Source organism: Thunnus albacares, chromosome 22, assembly GCF_914725855.1.
Source record: "Thunnus albacares chromosome 22, fThuAlb1.1, whole genome shotgun sequence".
NCBI lineage: Eukaryota > Metazoa > Chordata > Actinopteri > Scombriformes > Scombridae > Thunnus > Thunnus albacares.
The window spans coordinates 4,288,273-4,312,615 of record NC_058127.1 but is presented as its reverse complement, the minus strand read 5'-3'; the positions used below and the strand labels follow the sequence as shown (position 1 = coordinate 4,312,615).

At 38.6% G+C, this 24,343-nt stretch overlaps 3 protein-coding genes and 1 long non-coding RNA gene across 8 annotated transcripts in view; 2 read left to right on the top strand and 2 right to left on the bottom strand.

The window, feature by feature from the left end:
* The window catches only part of LOC122974228 (myelin-oligodendrocyte glycoprotein-like), a 73,224-nt gene that overhangs the window by 8,831 nt on the left and 40,050 nt on the right, over window positions 1–24,343 (top strand). Inside the window, exons 1-5 of one of the 4 annotated variants that reach the window (XM_044342212.1) lie at window positions 19,528–20,775; window positions 22,708–23,088; window positions 23,276–23,359; window positions 23,511–23,626; window positions 23,725–23,914. In XM_044342212.1, coding sequence (XP_044198147.1) covers window positions 20,676–20,775; window positions 22,708–23,088; window positions 23,276–23,359; window positions 23,511–23,626; window positions 23,725–23,769 — 726 coding nt within the window. In that variant the 5' untranslated portion in view covers window positions 19,528–20,675 and the 3' untranslated portion in view covers window positions 23,770–23,914. Of the gene's footprint in view, window positions 1–19,527; window positions 20,776–22,707; window positions 23,089–23,275; window positions 23,360–23,510; window positions 23,627–23,724; window positions 23,915–24,343 lie in introns of those variants that run through there. The other 3 variants (XM_044342216.1, XM_044342213.1, XM_044342215.1) reach the window with 3 other exon arrangements.
* On the top strand, window positions 1,749–5,735 carry LOC122974232 (myelin-oligodendrocyte glycoprotein-like). Its single transcript, XM_044342219.1, has 5 exons — window positions 1,749–2,202; window positions 4,610–4,987; window positions 5,191–5,274; window positions 5,416–5,531; window positions 5,636–5,735. Exons 1-5 carry the CDS (start codon window positions 2,109–2,111, stop codon window positions 5,678–5,680), a joined length of 717 nt encoding a protein of 238 aa, XP_044198154.1. The 5' UTR covers window positions 1,749–2,108; the 3' UTR covers window positions 5,681–5,735.
* LOC122974292 lies at window positions 5,180–24,343 on the bottom strand. Of its 2 annotated transcripts, none has more exons than XR_006400286.1 (4): window positions 23,925–24,343; window positions 5,742–5,843; window positions 5,386–5,486; window positions 5,180–5,293 (listed from the first exon to the last, which is right to left on the bottom strand). It is a non-coding gene; the product is annotated as an uncharacterized LOC122974292 (long non-coding RNA). The 2 variants fall into 2 exon arrangements; XR_006400285.1 differs by having other exon boundaries at window positions 5,390–5,486; window positions 23,925–24,342.
* LOC122974124 (cytochrome P450 4B1-like) lies at window positions 8,934–19,304 on the bottom strand. Its single transcript, XM_044342037.1, has 12 exons — window positions 18,819–19,304; window positions 18,192–18,336; window positions 18,005–18,049; window positions 17,785–17,912; window positions 17,485–17,609; window positions 17,193–17,347; window positions 16,917–17,023; window positions 14,693–14,883; window positions 14,464–14,597; window positions 13,772–13,836; window positions 13,275–13,357; window positions 8,934–10,737 (listed from the first exon to the last, which is right to left on the bottom strand). The coding sequence occupies exons 1-12, from the start codon at window positions 19,008–19,010 to the stop codon at window positions 10,560–10,562; spliced, it is 1,548 nt and encodes a 515-aa protein (XP_044197972.1). The 5' UTR covers window positions 19,011–19,304; the 3' UTR covers window positions 8,934–10,559.

Below are 24,343 nucleotides of genomic sequence, written 5' to 3'. Positions count from 1 at the left end.
ATTTTTTCAGTAAGAAGATCGCTGAAAATAAAAAAATAAAGACATTAAGAACAATTTTAATCGCATGTCTGTTTGTCGTGTTAGATGACAGAGTTGTTCTGAATATTAGATTAACAAAGAAGTGAACTCTACTGGATGATGTTTATGTTGTTCTCCCATCGGTTGACATCTTTTGCATGAACTGTAAAGCCATCAATGATATTTTCAAAGTTCCTGCTAAAAACATACATATTTCATTTAAACAGATGGACATTTTTCAGTCTCAGTTCATTTATTTTCACAGACCCAACAGCGACCCCTACTGTTAACCTCTACAAGAGTGAGGGAAAAACTCCCTAAAACCTGAAATTAAGGAGACTATAGAGGAAATCTAGTGAAGGCACCACAAGACGAGGATCCAGCCTCCCTGAACGGAAGCTCTGAAATAACACGGTACTGATAATCACTTAATGATAAAGACGTCTGAGTGGGTGCACATCTGTATTTTACTATATAATATACTGTAAATCATTAAGTTCATGCCTTCAGTACTGTGTCGTGGGTAGAAAAATTCCACTTGTATTCTACTCTTTGTTTATTTTTTAATATTTTATTTAGTGTATTTTTACAGTATTGTCTGAGTTAGATCGTCACTGATTAAAAGCATTTCCTTGTCATAATGTGTACAGTTGTAGGAGGCTGCAATGTAGTGGTCAATATGTTTGTAGCCTCAAGAAATAAACCTTGATAAATGTGTTGTAGTATTTTCCAAGACAAGCCCAGGTAACCAGTTGTTTGAGTATCTGGATGCTGACGTAATATACCAATATGTGATAGAAACAGGAAGTGAAGAAGTTCCAATAGCAGAACAGGATGTGGGGGAAAATAGTACAAAGAGTTTTGATCTAGTGAGAGTTTATATTTCCTTAAATTCATTTTCATCTTGTGATGTGGGGCTGCCACGGTAAGATAATTTTCCCACTGACTGATAAACTCGTGACAACACCGGTGACACCTGTTACACTGGACAGATATTCGTCAATCTGTAGACCCTGCTGAAAAAAACAGCATAGACCAGCAAAGGTGGTTTTCATGGTGAATTTCAGCCAAGATAAACAATTAACTACAATGAAACTAACTATATTAAAGAGTTTCGCTCTAGTGAGAGTTAATATTTCTTTACATTTATTTTCGTGCTGTGATGTTTAGAACCAGAACCGCTTAGAACCAGAACCGGAACAACTCGCCTGTCATCCGGAGAGAGACACACCGAGAGCAGGCAGAGAGCTGCAGAATTGCTGCAGATAAAAAGCACCGAGACCCTGAAACATGAGAGCAGCTGCTCGCTAACAGCTAGCGTTACGTTTGTTTACAGCAGAGAGCAGGAGGGTCAAACGTAAAACTCCGCAACTTTTGGCTGCGACTCTGCTGTTGCTGCAGACGCTCCCGGAGCAGACAGTCAGTTTATAAATGTAGCGGCCGTCGTCCGACTAAGTATTGATAACACGCTTGATACTTTATAAATTGGAGATTTTTTATTTGATGAACGTGGGCGCTGATAACAATGAAATAAATGGGGTTGTTTCTATTGAAAAAGCAAAACTACGCTATGGGCGGCGGGCAAGTAATGTTATCGGTGTATGTCCCGACACCGTGTAACACCGATAACAATGACCACTGCGGCATCTCTACTGTGATACAATACAATCTTATTCGCCGCAGTAGATATGAGATGCGACTTCAAAATCACCATGGAAACCAGTTAGATTGAAAACCATAGGTACCATACCCGTTCACCCGGTTCCGCAGTGGAGAAACAGCTCAATAAATGTGAAACTGAAACTGCTGGATTAATTGAATTATCAATCAACAGGGAAATAATATACAACAACTTTTATTTTGACTTGATTTCTCTTTATTATCTGAGTATTTTTGAGGGCTCATTGTTGTTGGAAGGGGGAAAATGTGACTTCCACAACCACCTGGAAAGTTCCAATAAACACAAAGTGTTATGGCACGTGTCATGTGAACTGAACTTTTCCGCACGTTTAAAAAGCAAAAGTAACAACAGAGTGAGTCACAGTTCAGGAACTCTACAGACGCCTCATCTCTGTCTGTCTGTAATTTACATGTTTAAAGTGGATTTTGAGCAGTTTAGTAACATGTTTACATTCTGGACTTTTATTCTCTGTTTGACTTTCATCGTCTGGACTCCGGTTGAAGGTAAACTAACATGTTTCTCTACTATTCGCTCGTTAATTCAACGTTTCACCTGAGCGACACTTGAATGAATCAGTGAGCGGATGAAAATATGTTTTACGGTTCATTTTCTGTGTCCACAAACTATAATGTGAACTTAAACTAGTCGTCATATCTAATATATCAATGTATCGCTGCTTTATGTTTTAATGTTGATACATGTTAAAGTCTTTAAACCTTCACTAACGTTACATAAACATTCTACGTAACAAACGTAATAGATCTATAGTCTAAATGTAGATAAACTAACCTATAGTCTATTACTCAAAACAAACAGTCAAAAACATAAATAAAATATACAATAGTTTGTTTTTATTTTACATAATCTGTTACCAGTGTAGTACTCGAGTCCAGGACTCAGACTCGATTCGGACTTGCGCACTGATGACTCAGACTTGAACTCGAGCATTGACTGCATTCGGACTCGGAATTTGTGGACGTGGACTCGAAGTTGTTAATTGATAAAGACGTAATATATATTCGATTTTTTTGCCGGTCATATTTTCACATAGCCACCCTCTGGTTCACGTCACGCACACAGCAGCTGCTGCACAGACATTGTAGCCACACACTCACACACACACACACACACACACACACTATGCAGTCGCACACACTGCGGAAAGATACTACCGCCCAGTGGCGGCTGGAGACTCAAAAAATTGGGGAGGACAGGAGGGAAACCAACATAGAATCTTACAACAAACCGCATCAAACTTTATCATTGTCCCCCACCTGATGAAATCAGAGGGATGGGGGGCAATTTTATATGCCAATAAAACAATTTGCTTTCAAAATCAAAAACCCCTGAGTGGTGTAAAGGCTGCTTCTTTAAATACATTTAGCATATACATATTGTTTCTAAACAAAGAAGAGCTCATTTTAGCTGTAGAGTGGTTCAGATGTGTGATTTTACCAACAAAGTATTAATTAAAAGTATTAATGCATGTATCAAATACATGACTTACACACTCTTGTCTATGTTACAAAATACATATACAAAATATAGTCTACAAAGCTGATATATTAACACTTGTTATTCTAGTTACTTTAAGCTTATTACTAAATATACGACTCAGCTTTAGAACCAACAATGAAGAAACTGTCACATGCAAGCAACCAGACCTCATTCACTAATCACACAACATCAACAGGTGACTGAACAACCACTCAATTAAAAACTGGATCAAGTCCAAATGAATGAGTGAGTCCAGACAGCTCACTGTAACTTCAACAGGCAAACTACCTGTTATGGAATTTTTCATCTTTAGAGGTTACAAATTGGGTCACATTGGGTCAAGCTTGGCTTTGAGGTCACACTGTAATTCTTAATCAGAGATGAAGATATCTTCTCCTTGAGACTTCAGCTGTCTGTGATGTTTTGGGGAAGGCAGAAACCTCTCTGATAGAGGGTATATCAGCATTTCCATGGTTACCAAGGTCAGAGGAGGCTTCCCTAAACAACACAGATGGGTGGATGACACAGACGCTCAAACCAAAACTGCTGAAATTACACGCAACATGACTTTAACGGTCACGGGTAAAGTGCAGTTCCTTGTTTAGAAACTAGTGAACCAATCAGACTAATTTTTCATATTGTAGGCTGATAAAGACGAGGACTCGGACCTTCAGAGGGCAGAACGGAAAGAGACAGCATCAGAGCAAGACACTCTGGTGTTTACTGTTTTTCGTTCTCCACTTGACCAAATGCTTCAATAAACATTTTCAGCTTTAAGACATCAAAAGTCTTGTGTGCGCCTTTCTCCACTGCTGACCATTGCTCAAAATATCTCCTATCCTCCCACCACCACTTCACTGTTCTTTCTCCTCCTGCCCTGCAGCTGTCACTGTTGAAGCATTTTAAACAGAATTTCAATAATGGATTTTTTCCAAAGAAGAGAGAAAAAATATTTTATAAATAATGCTGAGATTTGGTAATGGTTTATTTCAACCAAATATTCTTTTTCATATTTTGATCTCCCTCTTGCCTCTCAAAACATAGAGGAGGAGCAACTTCCTCTGCCTCTATGGACCAGCCTCCACTGCTACAGCCACACACACACACACACACGTTGTTGTTGGTATGGAAGTTCTTTAGCGTGAGCGAAGAAGATGCAAAGATCGGAATTTGTAATACCTTTAAGTCCAAAACAAACAAAAAAAAAACTGAAAATGAGAATCGCCAAAAATTCGAGAAAATTGCAATAGGTGCATCATTAATGTTAATATGAAATCACGGCTGTGGCATTTTTGTTTATTTGTATGTCAGCTCTTTGACTGTGCCAGAGTGAAGCACTGGAGCCCATCTTGGAACTCGACTCAGACTCAACCTTAATGACTCAGAAGGTTAAATTTTCCCTCCATTTTCCAGGTCAGTCTGAGGTGATTGGGTCAACTCAGCCAATCATCGCTTCTCCAGGTGATGACGTCATCCTGCCATGTCACCTGGACCCTGAGTTCAACGTGAAGGGGCTGACGGTGGAGTGGTCGAAGCCCGATCTGAAGCCTGACCCCTCAGATCGGTTGAGTCGGGTCGCGTACGTCCATCTTTACCGGGACAGACGCGAAGTCCCCGACATGAAGATCCCAGCGTACCTCAACAGGACGGAGCTGTTCACAGATGAACTGGAGCGCGGAAACATTTCACTCAAGATCATGAACGTGACGCTGGCAGATGAAGGGAGATACAGATGTTTCATCCCCAAGTTGAAGAACAGAGTGAAGTTTGCAATTGTTGAACTTGTTGTTGGTGAGTTTCTTCAGATGTTGTTGATGGTCCAACATTTGTCTTTTTTAGATCTATTGACTTGACTTGTGTCAAACAAATTACATGGTTGAGCACTTTCTATGTAATGAAACCCAGATGTCAGAATGTGATGCTTTTAAAACTTTTTGTCAGTAACTTTTTAGTATTGTGCTGTAAATTATAATAAATCTTGTGTTTTTATCCAGAATCAAAGTCTGATGAAACCTGGACAACAGAGACGCCGCTGCATCTCCAAACTCCTGATCCAACGGATGAGACGGATGTAGAAGGTGAGAAAACGGTACAAATCTGTGAAGAAGAGAGGAAACGTCTTCAAAATCAGCTGAAATGTTGTTTTTTTAATTAAAGTCTTCATATTTGTGTATCTGGTGTGTCTCCACTTACTGTAGCTCTATTTCTTTTCCCATCAGGTGGTCGTCACAGTCGGAGAGCTCTGATCTCAGGTTTGGCGATTGGCTGCATCTTACTAATCGTTGGTGGTCTAGTTGGTGGATATTTATTTAAACAAAGGCGTCAAAAACCAAATGTAAGTCAGAAATAAACAAAACATATTGTTGCTTCTTACAGTCTGAATCATTACAGACTCTTTTGGAGACTGTTGACTAATAATTCTGTTAATTTTCCTTCCAGCATCCAAAGCATGACATCGTTGAAAGCAAATCACCTTCAGTCTAGCTGACTTGCTCCAATGTGGTTTACTGGCTAATGTTAAAGGAGATGAGAGCGTTAAACTCACCTGGATCCTTCTGGGGATTTAAACCGGAGACATGTGGACTCACTGGATCAGCATTAGGGGGGTTTCTACAGCAGATACAAGTTTTCTTTGTCCACAGCTCACCTGAAGCTCCTAGATGGATCCTGGCTGGAGGAATGCTGATCCCCAAAGTGAAAAAAAGTGATTTTTAAAAGCACCACCTGACTTAAAACTGACTTAAACCTTCCTGAAAACGATTGATTTAGATCCACAGCCTGGATAAGAACTGTGCCAGAACTCTTAATCCACATGATCAGCGGCAGGATCGCTTTGCATTGAAAAACTCTGAACATCTGTGGCAGCACTTTAAACTTTACACCTCGTCCATCATTTCCAATTTTAACCTTGTTGGTCGTTGGGAAACCAGAGGCGACCTCAAAGAGACCCACGAATAAGAAGAGAAAGGTTTCAATGCTTCATAAACCTTTTCTTTAACTTTTGGTTCTTAATGTCCTTCTCTGGAGGAGGATGATTATCAGATTTATTTTGTGTTGAACAGTCTTTTCAGGGACTTTCTTGCTTGTCAGAGAAATACGAGTTAAATATGTTTAAATATGAACTCACTCGATGGAAGAAAGTCTTATTAGCAACAAGCTTGGGAGGAAAAATCATCAAACTGCTGTAAAGTACCAAAAGACATGATTTATTTCAACTGAGAAAGGTCAATAGAAGACTTATCAACTTAAACGAATGAATTATTTGAATTATTCTTTTTCAGAATAAATCATGTTTTTTGTTATTTTACAGCCACCTGACGCTGATTTTCTTTCATCCGGTAATATTTCAACATTCTTCCACTGAAACATTTTCTGCTCTGAGATTTAACTGAAAGTTCCAAGAAATATCAACACAGGACTGTGATATGTAGTAAAAAGAGGATTTTGCTGCATTTTGCAACATTTTGTGACATTACTGTGATCTGAGCTCCAGTTTACTTAACTATAACTGGAGGAAGAATATTGTTTTTATGTATTTATGTTAAGTGATCCTGAACATTACAACCAAGAAATTTCATTTCTTTCGACTGTTATAAATCCTAATGACTGTTTTTGTTTCTGTCACAGTGTTAAAACAGTGTCTCAGAAGGATGGAGTGAAGAATTTAGGTTATTATGTTTTGTTGTTAGTTCTGTTAAGCTGATCATTGACTTGAGGTCACCCTTCCCTTTTTTTACTGGTCACATTGACTGATTATGAGCCCACAAGCTTGTTTCACTACTGAAGTGAAACATGTTAAATATAGAATTTGAGTTTCAGCTGCAGTTTTCTGCCACATGTGAGTTCAGAGCTGAATTTTCCTTATTAAGTTTGTTTTAAGTTAAAACGCTCTCCGCTCCCTTAACATCAACTGTCAATGTGCCTTTGAGCAGTGCACCCACAGTATCCCTCAATATAGTTGTATCCGTTATATTTTTTACATTCTCATATTGTTCTGTCATTTTAATGAGTATTGATTCCACAATATAAGATTTTGTTATATCATGAGCATTAAGCTACCTCTTGCACTTTAAATCAATTAGGTAGCATTACCTCTTGTCATGCTGGTGTGACACTGACTAAAAATCTCAAAGCATTAAATGTAAGTACATTTGAGTTTGTTTCATATGGTACATTCTTTTTGGGGATGTCATATTTTTATTGTTCCCTTTATTACAAGGACATTTGTCAAATTTTACATTCTTTAAAATCTGATTTAAATAACACCATTGTTAGGTGAATTAAGTGGGTAAAAATGACCAAATAAATCACATTTTTAAATGATTGCTGTGCTGTGACTTTAATCTCTCTGTCTGCTGTGTGATTATAATCAGACCTCATGTTGTTGAAAGCAGCTGAACACATAAACTTTTTAAACTGTTCAGTTATAAAGGTAAAGTTCAAGCCACCATGATCATGTTTTGCTGCTGCAGCTTGATTCAGCAGTAGGTTTAGCTTGTGGAGGCTAATGACAGCTAACCTCAGAGACAGATTGCTGACTCAACCACGAATGCAAGATGCATCTGCAGAAAAGTGTGTAAGAACCTGCGTGGCCTTAAAATACATCTGGCCAGGATGCAGTGCAGGGAGCAGGAGGATGTACGTGCGTCCATGAAAAATTTGCCAAATCTTCTCTGCCAATTTTTGGCAGAGTTTATCCAGGCCAGCCAAGGCTCCCAGCATCTTAGGATGTAACATAATGTATTACAAGGGTTTGTGACTGTGTCATGTAGCACTTATTTTCTTGATGTTGCTGTTGTTTCTCCAGCTATGAGAGAGGTCCTGTAGCATCGATGCATAGTATAGCCTTTATCTTCATCCTAAAGTGACTGTGTAATAGTTCAGGGGTATTTCACCATGTGCCATTGATGGCTGGGAGTACATTGGTTTTCATTACAACCAAAGACGACAAAAGTTGTACTTGACTCTGCAAACAGATAATAAAATATATGTAAAGTTATCCTGCCAACGCTATCTCGCTATCAATAATGCCTACCGTTTGAATAAAATAACGTAAGTTTTGTTTAGCATGACGTTGCTAATGTTAGCTTGTATTAGCAAAACAATAAAACATTTATAACTGCTATCTTACTTGTGAGCTATAACATATAGTATTATAGACTAAATAATTAAATAACATCTTCACCTCATCGCTTGACTTGTTAGAAATGCTCGAACTTGTTGTGGACGATGACATCTTCAGCAAATAGCTTCTTGTCCTTGAAGGCCACTGTAGTTTCTGGAATCTCTCCAAAGTCTTAGGGAGGGGAGGGGTGAGTGGCGGAGTGCTTCAATCTAGAACCTCACCGTTAGATGCCGCTAAATACCACACATATTACACACTGGACCTTTAACCCCAAACATGTCCAAAATCTACATATAGCATCCCGTGAAAGTGTTGCTGCAAGCTTCAAGTTATTATATATCATTACATTCTTTTGTGGATAAAAGCCATTTGTCCTGTCCAAACATTATGTTGATCACATTTGTCCCTTGACCTTTTCCAGTATAATTGATGGTTTATTGCCCATTTTCCCAGCACCAGTATACTGTAAATACAAGGATTTTACAGTTTTCTGTGTTTGGCAATTGATTGGACTGCTGTCACGTAGTAACAGAATATAGTGGAATGGATTCTAGTTCAGTAATATACCAGTTTTCCTGCAAAATAAAATTTTAGTTAAAACAGAAACAGGTATGGATTTAGGATGTTTTAATGGTTATGTAGCATGTTAACATCTTTCACATGCAACAGAGTACAGTGCAGCTTATATATTACATTGTTAATATTTTTTTTGCCCTGAACTGACTTGACATAGGAACTGTGTCTTTGTGCACAGTAGAAGGAAAAACATAGTTAGCCGTGAAAAACGTAATAAACTGGTGGAACTTTACAGTGTATTCCAAGTTTAAAGGTCTTACTTTCATAATGTGATGTTCTGTATTTCCCTTTTTTAAAGTATTTTAGGGCATTTTTGCTTTTTATTTAAAGGACAACAGAGGAAATGAAAGGAGAGAGATAGCAAATGACATACAACAAAGAGAACCGGACGTTGCGGTCACAGCGTATGGTATGCATCTTAAACACAAGGCCACCACACTCTTCTGTATTTCCTTTTGTAACAGGTTGTGGAAATGTATCTATCTTAGTGTAAACCAATGCACTAGTAGTTATGGTAAAAACGCAGGATGACCTCATTGTTTGAACTTTTTTTTATCCTCTGGTACAGCATAAGGCCACCACTGAAGATTCCCTGTTTTCCAGGAAGTTGTCATTTCATGGGATCTTTAAATTAGCAAAAGTTCAGATATCAAAAGATGAGGTGTTTCATTTTTACAAACTGTGCTGATGACTTTTTGTGCTTGTGGGCATGTGGATTTTGTAATCATATGACTGTAAATAAAAAATGAATTACTTTTGACTCATAACTCTACCGTATTTTTGGCTGTGATTAAATGTTGCACTTTGGTTTTGATATGAACTTCCTGTATTCCAAATTTATACCTAATGAAAAGTAATCTCAGTGAAAGCACTTTGATGGCTTATTTGCAGACAGTATTGCGGCATAGGCATAATTATTGAGAGCATATTGTATTACATACTACCTAAGACTTTATTCTAGGGTTAAACATAAACGTCTCGAGGACTTTAGACCTGGTTCAAATGAGTTCATGTGGCACAGATTAATCACTTTGACAGATCAGACGTCAATCATTACAGCGGCATTACACTCTTAATGTTTAGCTACTGTTTACAGAAATTAATTAACAAAAAATGCAGGCTAAATGTCAAATGTGCTGAGCTATACCTTTTGTTGTGGCTCAGCTATTCACCACTACTAGAGGTGAGAGCCACAAGAACAAGAAGTATCAAGACACTTTTGTACTGCAAGACTTAGTATGCAAAGCTAGCAGAGACGAAGGTGAAGATTTGAAGACTTTCATTATCACAACTAATCCTTTATTTTCATGTATATTTGTGTACATGTTCCTCTATTACGAAATATATTATCTTAGATAATGCATTTACAAACAAAGACAGGAAAATGTTATCTAAACTTGTCATATTTATTATAAACTAATTTGGTGTAAATATCCATCCACAATACAGGTCGTATTCCTATTTCACAAAGAAAGTGCGAAAAATGTATGATAAAAACATTGTTGTGTTAAAATAAAATTGCTTCTTTTTTCAGCGAATAATCTCCCACAAAAACTTATTTTACTACATTCACATTACCAAAATACTGCACTTCATCATCATCTGTTAGACTCTATGTCAGTGCACAGACTTACTAAATTATAAGGCTTCCAGTACTTCCCTTTACATTTGAGGGTCTACAGGTATGATCTTGATGTAGATGCCGTTGAGTGAGCGAAGCACCAGTCTAGGAATTATCTTGGGTTTCCTTGTGGGGTCCTCTATCAGTTGATATCTCTTCAGTGTCAGCGCTATCACCACTTTCATCTCATTCATGGCAAAGTTCTGACCAATGCAGTTCCTGAAGAGGAAAACATAAAACATAATACCAATATGATGATAAATTAAATGCTTTTGAGCAATAACATAAAAGGACAGTAACATGTCATTAGAGTGAGACACGCAGCGGATGAACCATAGATGTTCATCATTTTCACTCGGAGGCAAAAAAATAAGGGTTGTTTTGAGATCAAAAACACCAACTGTCAGTAACAACATGATCAGAATTGCACTTGCACACGTCCTTTTTTGCATGAAGAGGAGGTGAACAATATAACAGAAACAAATTAAAGCTGCAAGCAGCGATGATCGGGCCCTCGCGTCCTTGCGTAAGTCGGGGTGCAGCGTTGGTGAAGGGCTTCTGTCACGGGCATGTAGATGTCTTCAGACCCGGGCTGTTTTCAGACAGTGCAAGAGGAGATTAACATCACTTCCTCAATCACCTACTCTGCCTGATGCTGGGGCTGCTGCATTGAAATGTCATAAGGGGCGCTATGGAGCCAGTTTGCATCACTGACTGAATATTGGTATGTAGACGTGTTCAGGCTGGGAGTCTTATCAAACATGTACAGTTTGATGTAGCCCTTTAGCATTTACACTAAAGTTATAGCAATTTCGTCTGTCATGGCGAAACATCAGAACTCAACGCCACGCCACGGCCATACGCTTCAACGATAGCTAAATCTTTTGATAACTTTTGATCATACACTAGTGTAGATGACACAAACTGATTTTGAAGGTGTTACGATGAATTTTGTAGGAGGAGTTTGTTAAAATACAAGGTATGCGAAATGGCCAAAAAAAACGTGAAAAATGACCACTTTTTTTTTTCAAGATGGCAACTTCCTGTAGGACTTACAATATGGCTCCAAGAGGCTTTTTTGTGCGTCTTGACATGATAAATAAGCCTTGTGAATTTCATTTTTCTATGTTAATCTGGAAGGCAGGGCTACAATTTTGAAATTTTCAAAGGGGTGCTGTTGAGACATATTGCCATGTCTATGCAAATGACCTATCCAGGATTTTAACTGGTGTCACTCCAGACATGTGTGCCAAGTTTCGTGACTGTAGACCCATCCCTTGTCCCTAAAAAACAGCATCGTATTTCATGACAAAGGATGTGTCGCCATGGCAACGGTGTTTGGTTATGGGTCATGACCTGCTAAATTTAGCATCACCAAGGTCTTACATCTTAGCTGAGTCAATTTCAGGTTCATCGGCCAAATTGCCTTGGAGTAATACAACAAAGAATGAGGCATGTTACTTCCTGTTGCCAGTAGGTGGCGCTATGATTCAGATCCAGTATTGACACATGGATGCGTTCAGGGTGGGACTCTTTTCAAGCAAAAAAGGTTTGGCCACGCCCCCTTCGCAATGTCGAAAACTCACCGTTTTAATAACTTTTCATCTCCCAGGTCTGTAGATGATACTGACCAAATTTGAAGTTGCTGAGGTCAAATCTCTAAGAGTTTGTTAAAGTATGTGGGCTGGAAATGACCAAATCTGCGTCAAAATTGCAACTTTGATCCAAAATGGCCGACTTCGTGTTGGACTTCGGGTATGTGTCCAAGAGACTTTTTGGTCATGATACATAAGCATACCGAATTTTGTTCTTCTACGACAATCCGTATCGAGGTGCTCAGTTTTCCAAATTTTCTAGGGGGCGCCGTTGAGCCATTTTGCCCCGCAAAATTTCATCGCTTTTGATGTATGTGCAAAGTTTAACAACTTTTCGTGCACGTTTAGGCCCTCAAAAATGCATTTGTTTCGGAAGAAAAATAATAATAATAGAGAAAAATTCCTTGAGTTACAATAGGGCCTTCACACTGTCAGTGCTCGGGCCCTAATGAAACGTGTGAAAAAAGAAGCTCAAAGCTTAGTTTTTAAAGACTTTTTCTTTGTCACATGAGCAACTGGTGAACAAGCAATAAGCTTCACCAAATTGGTATTTCCTGCACAGCTGTAGTATTGTATAGTGTTTCTTATATGTTGTCCATAAACCGCAACACATTTTTTACTATTCAACTTTATAGAAAATCATTAGAGGTAATTTTATTACACAGATCCATCTTAGTCTTAATGTGTTTGCATAGTAGCATGAATGACTGTCAACTACAAGACTGAACATATTAACAAGCTGATTCAAGACACAATCACCATTTTTAACTGACTAAAACTTGCTTACTAAAATCCTAAATCCAATATAAGGTCTGGTTCTGATGTAAGTTGAATATTAGAAAAAAACAAACAAACAAAAAAAAAAAAAACATACACACCAAAACTCAAAAGTATTCACTGTAAAGACTCATATAATGTATATTAATAAGAGGATTGATCATGGGTTACACTGAGTTCACCCTATCTCTTCTTTACTCTAACCCCTCATAAAACCTAACGTTTTTTTTTTTATTGTGTTGGTAAAAATGGGCTGCTGCTAGCTTACATGTCCACAAAGTGCAGACTTTTGTTAGATTAATAAGTATACAGTGAGTAACTGTAAACTGAGAACACCCCTGCTTTGCTCCGAGTGACAGTTTTCGGTGTCAGGTGTGGACATACCTTGGCCCAGCAGAGAACGGCACAAACGCATGTGGTGACCTTCTGAAAGAATTCTCTGGCAGGAAACGAAGTGGGTCAAAGACCTACGGTGACAAAAGATGGAAAAAACAGTGTGGTGTTATTATCCTGCAGGTTTCTGTGTTGTAAAGCACCTAGACAATCAGAAAGTTTCTATATACTTCATTTGTCCAAGGAGAATTGAGTAAATCCATGCTCATTCAAGCACACACACACACATTATATATATATATATATATATATATACATACACACACCAGTGGTGCCCAGTCTTATTAGAGACATAATTAATCGTCAACAATGTCACTTCCATTATTTGACAAATTTCATATTGATGCAGAACTCTGGTTTGTTATCCATTGTAATATTGTGTTGTTATGTCCACCATGTAGTGAGTGAACACTCATTTACCCAGAATGAAATCAGCACCCTGTAGTGACACGCTCCACTCTACCACCAGCTGATAAACCTTCACTTACATCAGGGTTTTCCCAGACATCTGCATTCCTGTGAATCCCATACATATTTGTTCCGACAATACAACCTAAGGAGAAAAAGAAAATAAGATTTTGATGTAGGCTTGTGCTGGTACTGTAGACTATGTTTGGTATACCTAAAAAGTGAATGACTGCAAACAGACTTAAATACTGTATATTAGGTGGTGACTCTCATTATCACCCATACTGTATGATAAAGCTCTGGCTATCCCTTAACAAGCATCTGTACACTGGTGGATCAGTCATTACAAACTCATGCTGTGCAGCGAAATTTAGTTCAAACCCACATAAGTTAATTAAATTCAAACAGAGATCAGTTTTGTCGGTGCACGTCAAGAATGTTTCCGTTTGATGTTTCCATTTGACATATAAAGCATGATACCGACAGTGTGGAATAAGATGATTTTAACGAGCTTAAAGCTACTTGAGTGGAAACAAAGAGGAGGAAAATGCATGTTAAAGGGTTAATGTGTGCTGCAAGTTGTGCAAGAGCCAAAGGTCCATTATGGAAAAACAAAACAAACAGAAGATAGAAGTTAATATTTTTTCCTAGTAGGGTAAAAGTTATTATGTATGGAACACCGTCCTCTCTTATCTATATGAACTTTCCAAAAACATTAACTGTGACATCTTCACTTCTTCCTTTTATAATTAGACAGAACTACACCACTGACCTTCCGGCAAAGTCCTTCCATCAAAAAAGGTCATGGGTTTGGTTGTTTTTCTGGACGTTCCTGGCACAGGAGGGTAAAGACGCAGGGATTCTTTTATGCACATTGTGGTGTATGGAATTTGACTGAGATCCTCCCTGAAAAAGACAGACACAGTGAAGTGGAGGGCCTTAAAGTCACGCAAACCAGCTGCTGACTTGCATATGGCAACGTTATCAATGTGTAAGCCAACCATTCCATAGTGTCCTTGCCATCCAGGGCTTGAATGATCTCCTCCCTGCATATCTTCTGGTGTTCTGGGTGGCAGGCTAGACAGTAGAGGATGAAGGAGATGCCACTGGCTGTGGTGTCATGGCCCTCAAACATGAATGTGTCCACTTCTGCTCGTATATCGTCATCTGAAAGACCCTGCTGCTTCTCATCCTGATGTTAAGATAAAAGACAAAAATAGAAAAATAAATGACAAATAAATGTATTATTTGTTACTACTGTGACTACTATTACTAATAGACTATATTCATTCAACTATATTTGTTATATATTTAACTTCATTTGTGAGGCACTTTTTAAAATTTCCCTTTGGTATAAATAAAGTATTAATCTATCTATCTATCTATCTATCTATCTGTTAAACCATAATAAAAGCCAATAAAATATACAATAAAGACACAGCAGTCTGGCTGGTGTTGAGTATTGGAGTCATGGAGGTAAAACATGTCTGTCTATTCCCTCAGAGGGTGGAGTTAGCAGTGACAAGGGAAGTGGATGTCCCAAACTGGGATATAACAACATTGGACAAAACGGCAGCTGACAAGTCAACACCAAACACATGTTTGGATCGCGGAGAGAACATAAATTGAGTTGAGGATATAAGACAACAATTTGGTCCCTTGTCTGTGACGCCGGCTGCCAGAAACCAGTCCTGCTTCCGTCAACTAAGAACCATGTCCAGAATTAAAACAATACTTAAACCCAGTGACCTAGAAAAAGTCATTCACGCACTTATCTTTTCAAGACTAGACTACTGTAACTCCTTTTTGGCATAAACCAAAAGTCACTCTCTCACCTCCAACTAGTTCAGAATGCGGCAGCTTGGCTTCTTACTGGTTTTAACAGACAACATCACATCACCACAACCCTGGCTTTGAGATTTTACTGATCACTTTTAAAGCACATTTGGATCTGGCTCCACGCTACATAACAGATATGTTGACCCTATATGAGCAGCCTTAGATCCTCTGGTGGGGCCTTCTGGCTGTTCTGAAGTTGAGGCTTAAATATAAAGGTGACTGTGCTTTTGCCATCAGGGCCCCTCAGCTTTGGTACAACCTGCCTGAGGAGATAAGACTCGCAGAATCAGTTCTTTTAAATCACTTCTTAAAACCCATTTTTATAGACTTGCTTTTGTGTGATGTTGTCTTTTTACCGTCTTTTTGTCTTTCATCGTCTTTTGTCCTCTCTCTACTGTGTTTTTGGTGTCTTTTGTCTTGTCTTAACTTTATCCCAATTTTGTCTTGCTTTTGTTTTGTTTTGGCCTTACTGTTTGGCTTTCTGTTTATTTATTGCTTTCTGTGTATATGCTTTTTAGTATTTGTCCTGTTATGTTTACCCTGTTTAACAGACATTTTACAGAAACAGTTTTATCTTTTTGTGTCGTTGTTCAGTATGAAAACCTTAACATGCTTATATACAAAGTTGTGGTGATTTAGGCCCAACTCAGGAATGTTTACAGCAACCAGAAGCTTGCAGAAGGCCAACACTCTCCTTAGAACTGGAGTTTTTGCCTTCAAGCCGCTGCTCAAGAGTACCTTGTAAGAGGACAAAAACCTGAATGTTGCCTTTGTGTCAGTGGTCATTAATATGCTGAGCATCGGAAAGCTTATGCACAATGATATTTTGCAGCCCTCTCTGCTTGCTTTTGCCACTTGCATGTTATTTGCACTTTATGCTACCGAATCTCTAATATGATCTCAGGTTTTTCACATCATTGCACTTAATTCTTTATCTGTCTCATTGTTTTTATTGTCTCTAGTCTAATTAGTCATTTTCTATTACTCGACATTTTGAGTGGTTGTCCCTATTAGTTAGTGTGGTGTTTTAAACCCTGGCTGCACATCAAACTTTTACCCATTAGAGGACAATAACCAATTACCCTGACCTTAAAATGCTGTGTACCTTGTTGGCCGTATATTTGTTTGCTGTTTGTTTTGGACTGTCTGCTACTTTAGGGCTGTTTTTGCTTTAAATGTTTTATAAATAGTTATTCTCATTAATCATTTTAAAATTATTTTTTCTAAAGCTTTTTGTAACTTCTTGTTTTGATAGTTTATACATGTACAATTTACTCACTTAGAGGTTTGTATACCAGTTTGGTACCAGTGTCATTACACTGACCGAATATCAGAATGTGTAATTTTGTGAAATCAGTGGGTTGGAGTGGACATCACATAACATACTCTTGCAAAGAGAAGTATGTCCAGGAAGTCCAGGTTTCTCTTGGCCTGTATGCGGTCCAGCTCCTTCTCTGCCTTTAGTGCTTCTTTTCTCTTTCTTATGACTTCCTCTTCAACAGACAAGATAATGGATGAGTATTTGCAGACTAACTCTTGAAATACAGCAATGAGTAAAATATCAACCATTTAAAGTGAAAGCTCAGTGTATGGGCACACTATATGGCAAATTGATCAAATCAAGCACTATTGACATTTTGGCAGTTGTTCAGATTGTTTTACCTGTATGACTGTGAGCCACCCTGCATGCTTTCCTGTATCTGAAGCCATGTGGGCTGAGGTAGAAAATGAGGTCGTTGTGGTATGGAAATGTCCTGAACCTCATATTAATCAGATTACTGAGCTCATACACTGCTTTGATATATGCATTTGTTCCACTGCAATGACAATGTAACATTTCACCATTAAACATGACATTTCTTCCACTCACAATTAAGACAGAAGACACAGAAACTGCAAACATACAGTGAACATGAAATTGTGAATGGTGGGAAGAAGGTTTGCATAAACTAACCTCTCGGTTTGACAGTTGCTGTTGTAGCTGAATGCACATTTCAAAATGCTGTCCAGTGTCATGAGGCTCACGTGTTCAAACAATTCAAAGGAGTTGCTGGTGTTTGCATAACTTTCCCATTTGTCCTGGCAACAGTGAGAGAGCAGATGTGACCTCTCTGCAGGAGATGTAAAAAACTCACACAAATATGTCATGTGGAAAGTATCAGCCTAAATGTTTATATCACTACTTCACCATTTTATTTTGTATTTACCTATTATGAATAGTGATTTAAACACATATAAACTGTCATTTACATACCAACATAGTTTTAGTAGAATCTGACATCAGTTTTACGTAGGGTTTCAAAACATCATAATGGAAACCTGGGGTCAATAGCCTTCTATGGCGAAACCACTTCTGACCTTTTGACACCAATAAACCTTCCCCTGAAGACAGAAACAGACAGTGATTGTGCATGAGAAGCAACATCATAATAAGCCATGCAGATGTTGCAGGTGATAGGCAAAATATGTCTTACCAATCCAAGATTCAATAAACTTATACCCCAAATCATCTTTTGGCTCTGTTTGGTAACAAACAAATAGAAAATAGCCTTATGTTGACTTTTGTAAAAATGAAACCCAATGACATTTTATGAAGCACTGAATGTGTTACACTGATTTTAAGATGTAACAGTAAAGATAAAAACAATTGCTCAAACACACCTGTTGATGCCAGTACTGTTTTCACATAATCTGGATGGTGAATGCTGAGGAACCAAACTAATGGACCAAACTTCAGTGGGAAGGCATAAGGGTACTCCTGTCCCCATCTCACTAACATATCCAAGTCGGTCCCATCTTCTTTAAACTGAAAGGGAAATTACAACAGTGGCAGCTTGACTAAACCTATCAACCCTGCAGCCTGCATGCATGCTTTGTAACTAATTAATGGCATGGAGGAGCTGTTTGCTTAAATCGTGATGTTTACCAACTGCGAGTCTCTCAAGAGGGGCAGTGATTTAAAAGAGAAAAAAAGTAGCAAAACCACGACGTAAAAATAGTCATTTACAAGTCTTGCCATATTTTAAATCTTGTACGATTATTGCATGTTTTATTAGTCTACAGAGTAAAACTGTCAGGTGAATGTAGTGGAGTATAAACTAACTTCAATTTCATAAATGGAAATACTCAAAGTATCTTAAAATTGCACTTGGACGAATTTACTTCAACTGCACGACAAAGCGCTCATATACTGTAGACTGCAGCTTAACAAACAGTAAGTATTGTGCGGGCTATGTAACGGTTACACAAAGCGGTTGCTACGTTACCGAGTACTCATGCACGGCTTACCTCCAAAACATGTCCCAAAAGCCAGTGTCCCGGTGGTCCTGAAAAAGGTTCAAAATTTCGAATCACATCCCTCCTTTTGCCAAACGCGATGATTAATTTGTAGACAACGGCGACAAGACAAAGTAGGGCAAACAAGTGATGCATGTGAGGCCAGCCCCACTGAAATGTCACGAGCGCTTCAGCTAACATCATTCCGATGCTGCCTGTGTCTCGCGGAGGAGAAACGACGGAAAACGTCGCACTAGATGATGAGCACTGAAGCACGAAGCAAACGCACAAATAAGTTAGCTGGGTATGACGTAATCATCGCTGGCACCCTGATGGGTGGAGAATCTGCACCGGGACTGCCTATCAAAATGATGACTTCAGGTGTTGACGGAAATATCAGATTTTTGACTTTAACAACGATCGTCCAACAAAAAGGTGGACGGCTATGTAGGACTGGGGAGGTTCAGAGTCAGAATCAGCTTTTTTGGCCAAGTATATTTACGCATACAAGGAATTTGTGGGACTGTCACTTCTATATTATTATTATATGGCCAGCATTCCTGGGGCGCTGAAGAAAGAGATGGTCTGTTGTTTGAGGCGTGTGCTGTCTGCCTTCGAAACATGCAGGTCTTTACCCTACACTTCAAAAATAGAACATTATCTAAACAGAGTAATGGGATCTTATTTGAAAATTTTCACAGATGGCTCAAGGGACCCAGAGCGTGGGAAAGAGTACTTGTTGTAAACTAAAATAATGTGTTATAAGCATTCAAAATGCAGTGCATGGTGTAGACCTTGATTCCAGCCCTTAATTCTAACTCTTAAGCTTGTGTTACTTTGGACGCCATCTTATGGTGAGGAAATAGATTACACTCTACAATCAGTAGTCCTGTTGTGTTTGTACATCAAGAGGGCTTTCTGTAAACTGTATGCTTTAAAACAAAATGTTATGAACATCTATAGCACTGGAGTCAAGGTGGGTGGGGCATTCAAGTCTTTAACTCTGCAGTGAGACGCACACCCAGTCAGTTCAGGAAGATTAATAGATGGATCGGCACAGCTTGCTCCCACCACAGCATGAAAATCCTACTCTGCTGTAGGCTGCTATGTTGGCTTGAAATATTTAACATTGTAGTATTTACATTGCAGTTGTATATTTATATAATGTTCATAAAATAAACTTACAAATCAAATCAAATAAATGAAAATGACTATGTACCATTTACAATATCAATAACACTGTATGAGATCAATAGCTACACAGTTATACCAAAACTAGAATGTATTTCTTAGAAAAGATGTGGGGTTTCCCCCCCCCCCCCCCCCCCCAAGGGAATAACTATTATAGCATTTATGGTCCTCTGCTGCCACCTTCAGGAGTGTTTCAGTAACAGCAGGCAGTGCCGGTTTATCCCAGTTAAGCATGAATGGACAGCCTTTACCATTTAAATGGCTGATGTAACTACACTCTACTTCACATATTTGAATATACAATCATATGTATAAATAAATAAATAATAATAAAAATAAATTAATGATAAAATAAGACCCATGTGCATACTTGGGATATTCTCTAGGCTACCCAAACAAACGGCAAAGGAGATCAGTGCTTAATTAGTGTGGCCTGTTCTTATTCTTTACTGATCTGGTGATTACAGTTCAATTTTATTGGGAAATTGAGACGAAATGTGATTTGGCTTTCCATAAAAACCCTACAAGAAAAAGAAGAACTCACATGTCCGTGCTCTGTGTTCCTGCCACAGCTTTTAAAAGCAGAGTGAATCATAGATGTAGCCTATAATAAGAATTCTTTTTATACATCTTTGGTCCCAGTTCGCTCTACAGACGCTGCATCTCTGTCTGTGTATAATGAACATGTTTAAAGTGGACTTTGAGCAGTTTGGTTACATGTTTACATTCTGGACTTTTACTCTCTGTCTGGCCGTCATCGTCTGGACCCCCGTTGAAGGTAAATTGCCATGTTTCTTTACTATTAGCTGGTTAATTCAATATTTCAACTGAGCGACACTTGAATGAATGAATCAGTGAACTCGTGAAAACATATTTTACGGCTTATTTTCTGTGTCCACAAACTGTAATGTGAACTTAAACTAGTCGTCATATCTAATGTGGAATCGCTGTATTGCTGCTTTATGTTTTTAAATGTTGACACGACGTGAAAGTCGTTAAAGCGTCACAAACGTAAACAAACAGACGTAATAGATCTATAGTCTAAATGTGGATAAACTAACTTATAGCCTGTAATTCAAAGCAAACAGGCAAATCAAATCAAATAATGTATATAACAGTTTGTTTTTATCAATGTCATATTCTTACCATGCTGATTCAGCAGTGACTATGACGATGACTGAAGATGATTTAATTAGAGACTTTTTTCTTTCCTTGTCTCCCTGAGTGACTAAACTGCATGACCCTCCCTCCACCATAAATAACCATGTCTCATTATATTCATACCGAAGATAGCTAGCGTTTGATTAAAATAAAAAATAAAAAGTAAAGGCGGACCTTTTCCAACCATTGGGTCTTAAACCTTGGCCCTGTGACCCCCCTTACCTCGTCGGGAAAAACGGCAAACTACCAGCCCAACTTACTGTGTCTCTCCTATAGTACTGCAAAATTTACCGATGACAGTTCCAGCTCTGAAACAAAAATAAGACGCTAACTTAGTCCAACCAATGCAACGAGCAAACAGCACGGAGGGAGTAACAGTTATCACCAAAACAAACAGATAATTTCTTAAGCAAAATGCAAATCCTCCTTACAAATAATCACATCATCACACAAACTGTGAGCACTTCAGCAGAATAAAGGTGCATGACAGCCACCCTCCTACCACACACAACCAACCTACACACACACACACACACACACACACACACACACACACACACACACACACACACACACACACACACACACACACACACAGCCAACATTAGCAACATGTGCATATTAATGACCGTTTCCCTAAATAAATCGTAACACACACAACAGTGGCCAGAATAATATCAGCTGTCTTGGCGGCCGTTATTAGATTTTAAAAACTTACACTTTGATGATCACATTAACGAAAGTTACTTGAAAACCAAATCCTGCAGTTGAAAAAAGCCTTGGTTTTTTCCACAAAATAAGCTCTGGTGTTGGTCTTCCTTTGCAGATTAATTCCAATTTTTCATAAAAAATTAACCTTGAAAAAGGCATGGATAATCCTCACTAACCACTCCCGGCTTGTTTATCTGTTTTTTCCCGCTAGTTTGTGATTGGGTCCGCTCGATTTCAGTGCACCGGTGCACCTCTCAACACGTAACAGCGAAGGCGGGAAAACTGTTGAAATGGAGTTTGATCTGTCAGCGAGCGGCAGCAACCTTTCTTACATTTCTTAGTTCCAGCTTCTCATTTGTGCTGATTTGTTGCTTTTCTTTGTCTTGTGTGATAATAAACTCATTTAGAGCTGCAACGATACATCCATTAGTTGATCGACAGAAAATTAATTGGCAGCTATTGTAGTTTAGTTTTTGTTTTTTTTAAAACAAAAATGCCAAAAACTTGCTGGTTGCTGCTTCTCAGATGTGAGGATTTGAAGCTCCACTGTGTCGTACATGATAGTAAAACAATATCTTTGTTATTTTTCTGTGTTTTTTCATACCAAAACAATTAAATCAAGAAAATAATCAACTGATCAATCGTTAGAAGTTAAAAATTGGTTTCAGTCTTAGTGCAACATGCTCTCTGTAGCATTTGTTAAGTTTCTAAATTAGCACCGCTGATGTAGGTTTGAGATATAGTTGAGATAATATCGTTGCTACATACAACATACAGAAAACTAGACTCCAGACCTCTCGCGCTTTTCAGAAGGTTAAATTTTCCCTCCATTTTCCAGGTCAGTCTGAGGTGATTGGGTCAGCTCAGCCAATCATCACTTCTCCAGGTGATGATGTCATCCTGCCATGTCACCTGGACCCTGAGTTCAACGTACAGGGGCTGACGGTGGAGTGGTCGAAGCCCGATCTGAAGCCTGACCCCTCAGATCGGCTGAGTCGGGTTGAATACGTCCATCTTTACCGGAATAGACGCGAAGTCCCCGACATGAAGATCCCAGCGTACCTCAGCAGGACGGAGCTGTTCACAGATGAACTGGAGCGCGGAAACATTTCACTCAAGATCATGAACGTGACGCTGGCAGATGAAGGGAGATACAGATGTTTGGTTCCCAAGTTGGAGAGCAGAGTGAAGTTTGCAATTGTTCGACTTGTTATTGTTGGTAAGTTTCTTCAGATGTTGTTGATGGTCCAACATTTGTCTTTTTTAGATCTGTTGATTTGACTTGTGTTAAAAAATTACATGATTGAGTACTTTTTATGTACCTTGAACCCAAATGTTAGAATCTGATACTTTTTGTCAGTAACTTTTTAGTATTGTGCTGAAAATTAAATCTTGTGTTTTTCTAGAACCAAACTCTGATGAAACCTGGACAACAGAGACGCCGCTGCATCTCCAAACTCCTGATCCAACGGATGAGACGGATGTAGAAGGTGAGAAAACGGTAAAAATCTGTGAAGAAGAGAAGAAACGTCTTTAAAATCAGCTGAAATGTTGTTTTCAATTACTGTGGTAATTAGTCTTCATATATTTGTGTATCTGGTGTGTCCCCACTTATTGTAGCTCTATTTCTTTTCCCATCAGGTGGTTGTTACAGTCGGAGAGCTCTGATCTCAGCTGTGGTGGTTTGCTGCATCTTACTAATCTTTGGTGGTCTAGTTGGTGGATATTTATTTAAACAAAGGCGTCAAAAACCAAATGTAAGTCAGAAATAAACAAAACATATTGTTGCTTATTGCAGTGTAAATCATTACAGACTCTTTTGGAGACTGAATAATTCTGTTAATTTTCCTTCCAGCATCCAAAGTATGACATCGTTGTAAGCAAATCACCTTCAGTCTAGCTGACTTGCTCCAACGTACTTTACTGGCTGATGTTAAAGGAGATGAGAGCGTTAAACTCACCTGGATCCTTCTGGGGATTTAAACCGGACACATGTGGACTCACTGGATCAGCATTAGGGGGGTTTCTACAGCAGATACTTTGTCCACAGCTCACCTGAAGCTCCTAGATGGATCCTGGCTGGAGGAATGCTGATCCCCAAAGTGAAAAAAAGTGATTTTAAAAGCACCACCTGACTTAAAACTGACTTAAACCTTCCTGAAAATGATTGATTTAGATCCACAGCCTGGATAAGAACTGTGCCAGTTAAACCATCATGACCTGCAAGATTAGATGCAGGTTCAGTTTTATTCATCAACTTTTTCAACAACTCACTTTTAAAAGTGTACTTTGGCAAATCTTGGTGTGTGGCTCCCTCTAGTGGTTAAAAACATGTATGTTGTGGACAAGAGAGGGTCAATGTTTCTTCTTTTGGTATTAAAAGGCTCTGTTTAAACTGTGTGCTGGGCTCACTGATGTGTCTTTAATAGTTTTTGAACAATAACGGAGGTCTACAGCACAGAAGAATAAGATAT

Bases quoted from the DNA above. Each gene is read 5' to 3' on its own strand.
- LOC122974232 (XM_044342219.1), top strand. From the start codon at position 2,109: ATGTTTAAAGTGGATTTTGAGCAGTTTAGTAACATGTTTACATTCTGG. The intron at 2,203-4,609 runs GTAAACTAACAT...TCCATTTTCCAG, and splicing joins CGTCTGGACTCCGGTTGAAG to GTCAGTCTGAGGTGATTGGG. The intron at 5,275-5,415 runs GTGAGAAAACGG...TTTTCCCATCAG, and splicing joins GGATGAGACGGATGTAGAAG to GTGGTCGTCACAGTCGGAGA.
- LOC122974124 (XM_044342037.1), bottom strand. From the start codon at position 19,010: ATGATGTTAGCTGAAGCGCTCGTGACATTTCAGTGGGGCTGGCCTCAC. The intron at 17,024-17,192 runs GTAAAACAATCT...TGTCTGTTGAAG, and splicing joins GGTGGCTCACAGTCATACAG to AGGAAGTCATAAGAAAGAGA. The intron at 14,884-16,916 runs GTATGTTATGTG...TCTTAACATCAG, and splicing joins ACATACTTCTCTTTGCAAGA to GATGAGAAGCAGCAGGGTCT.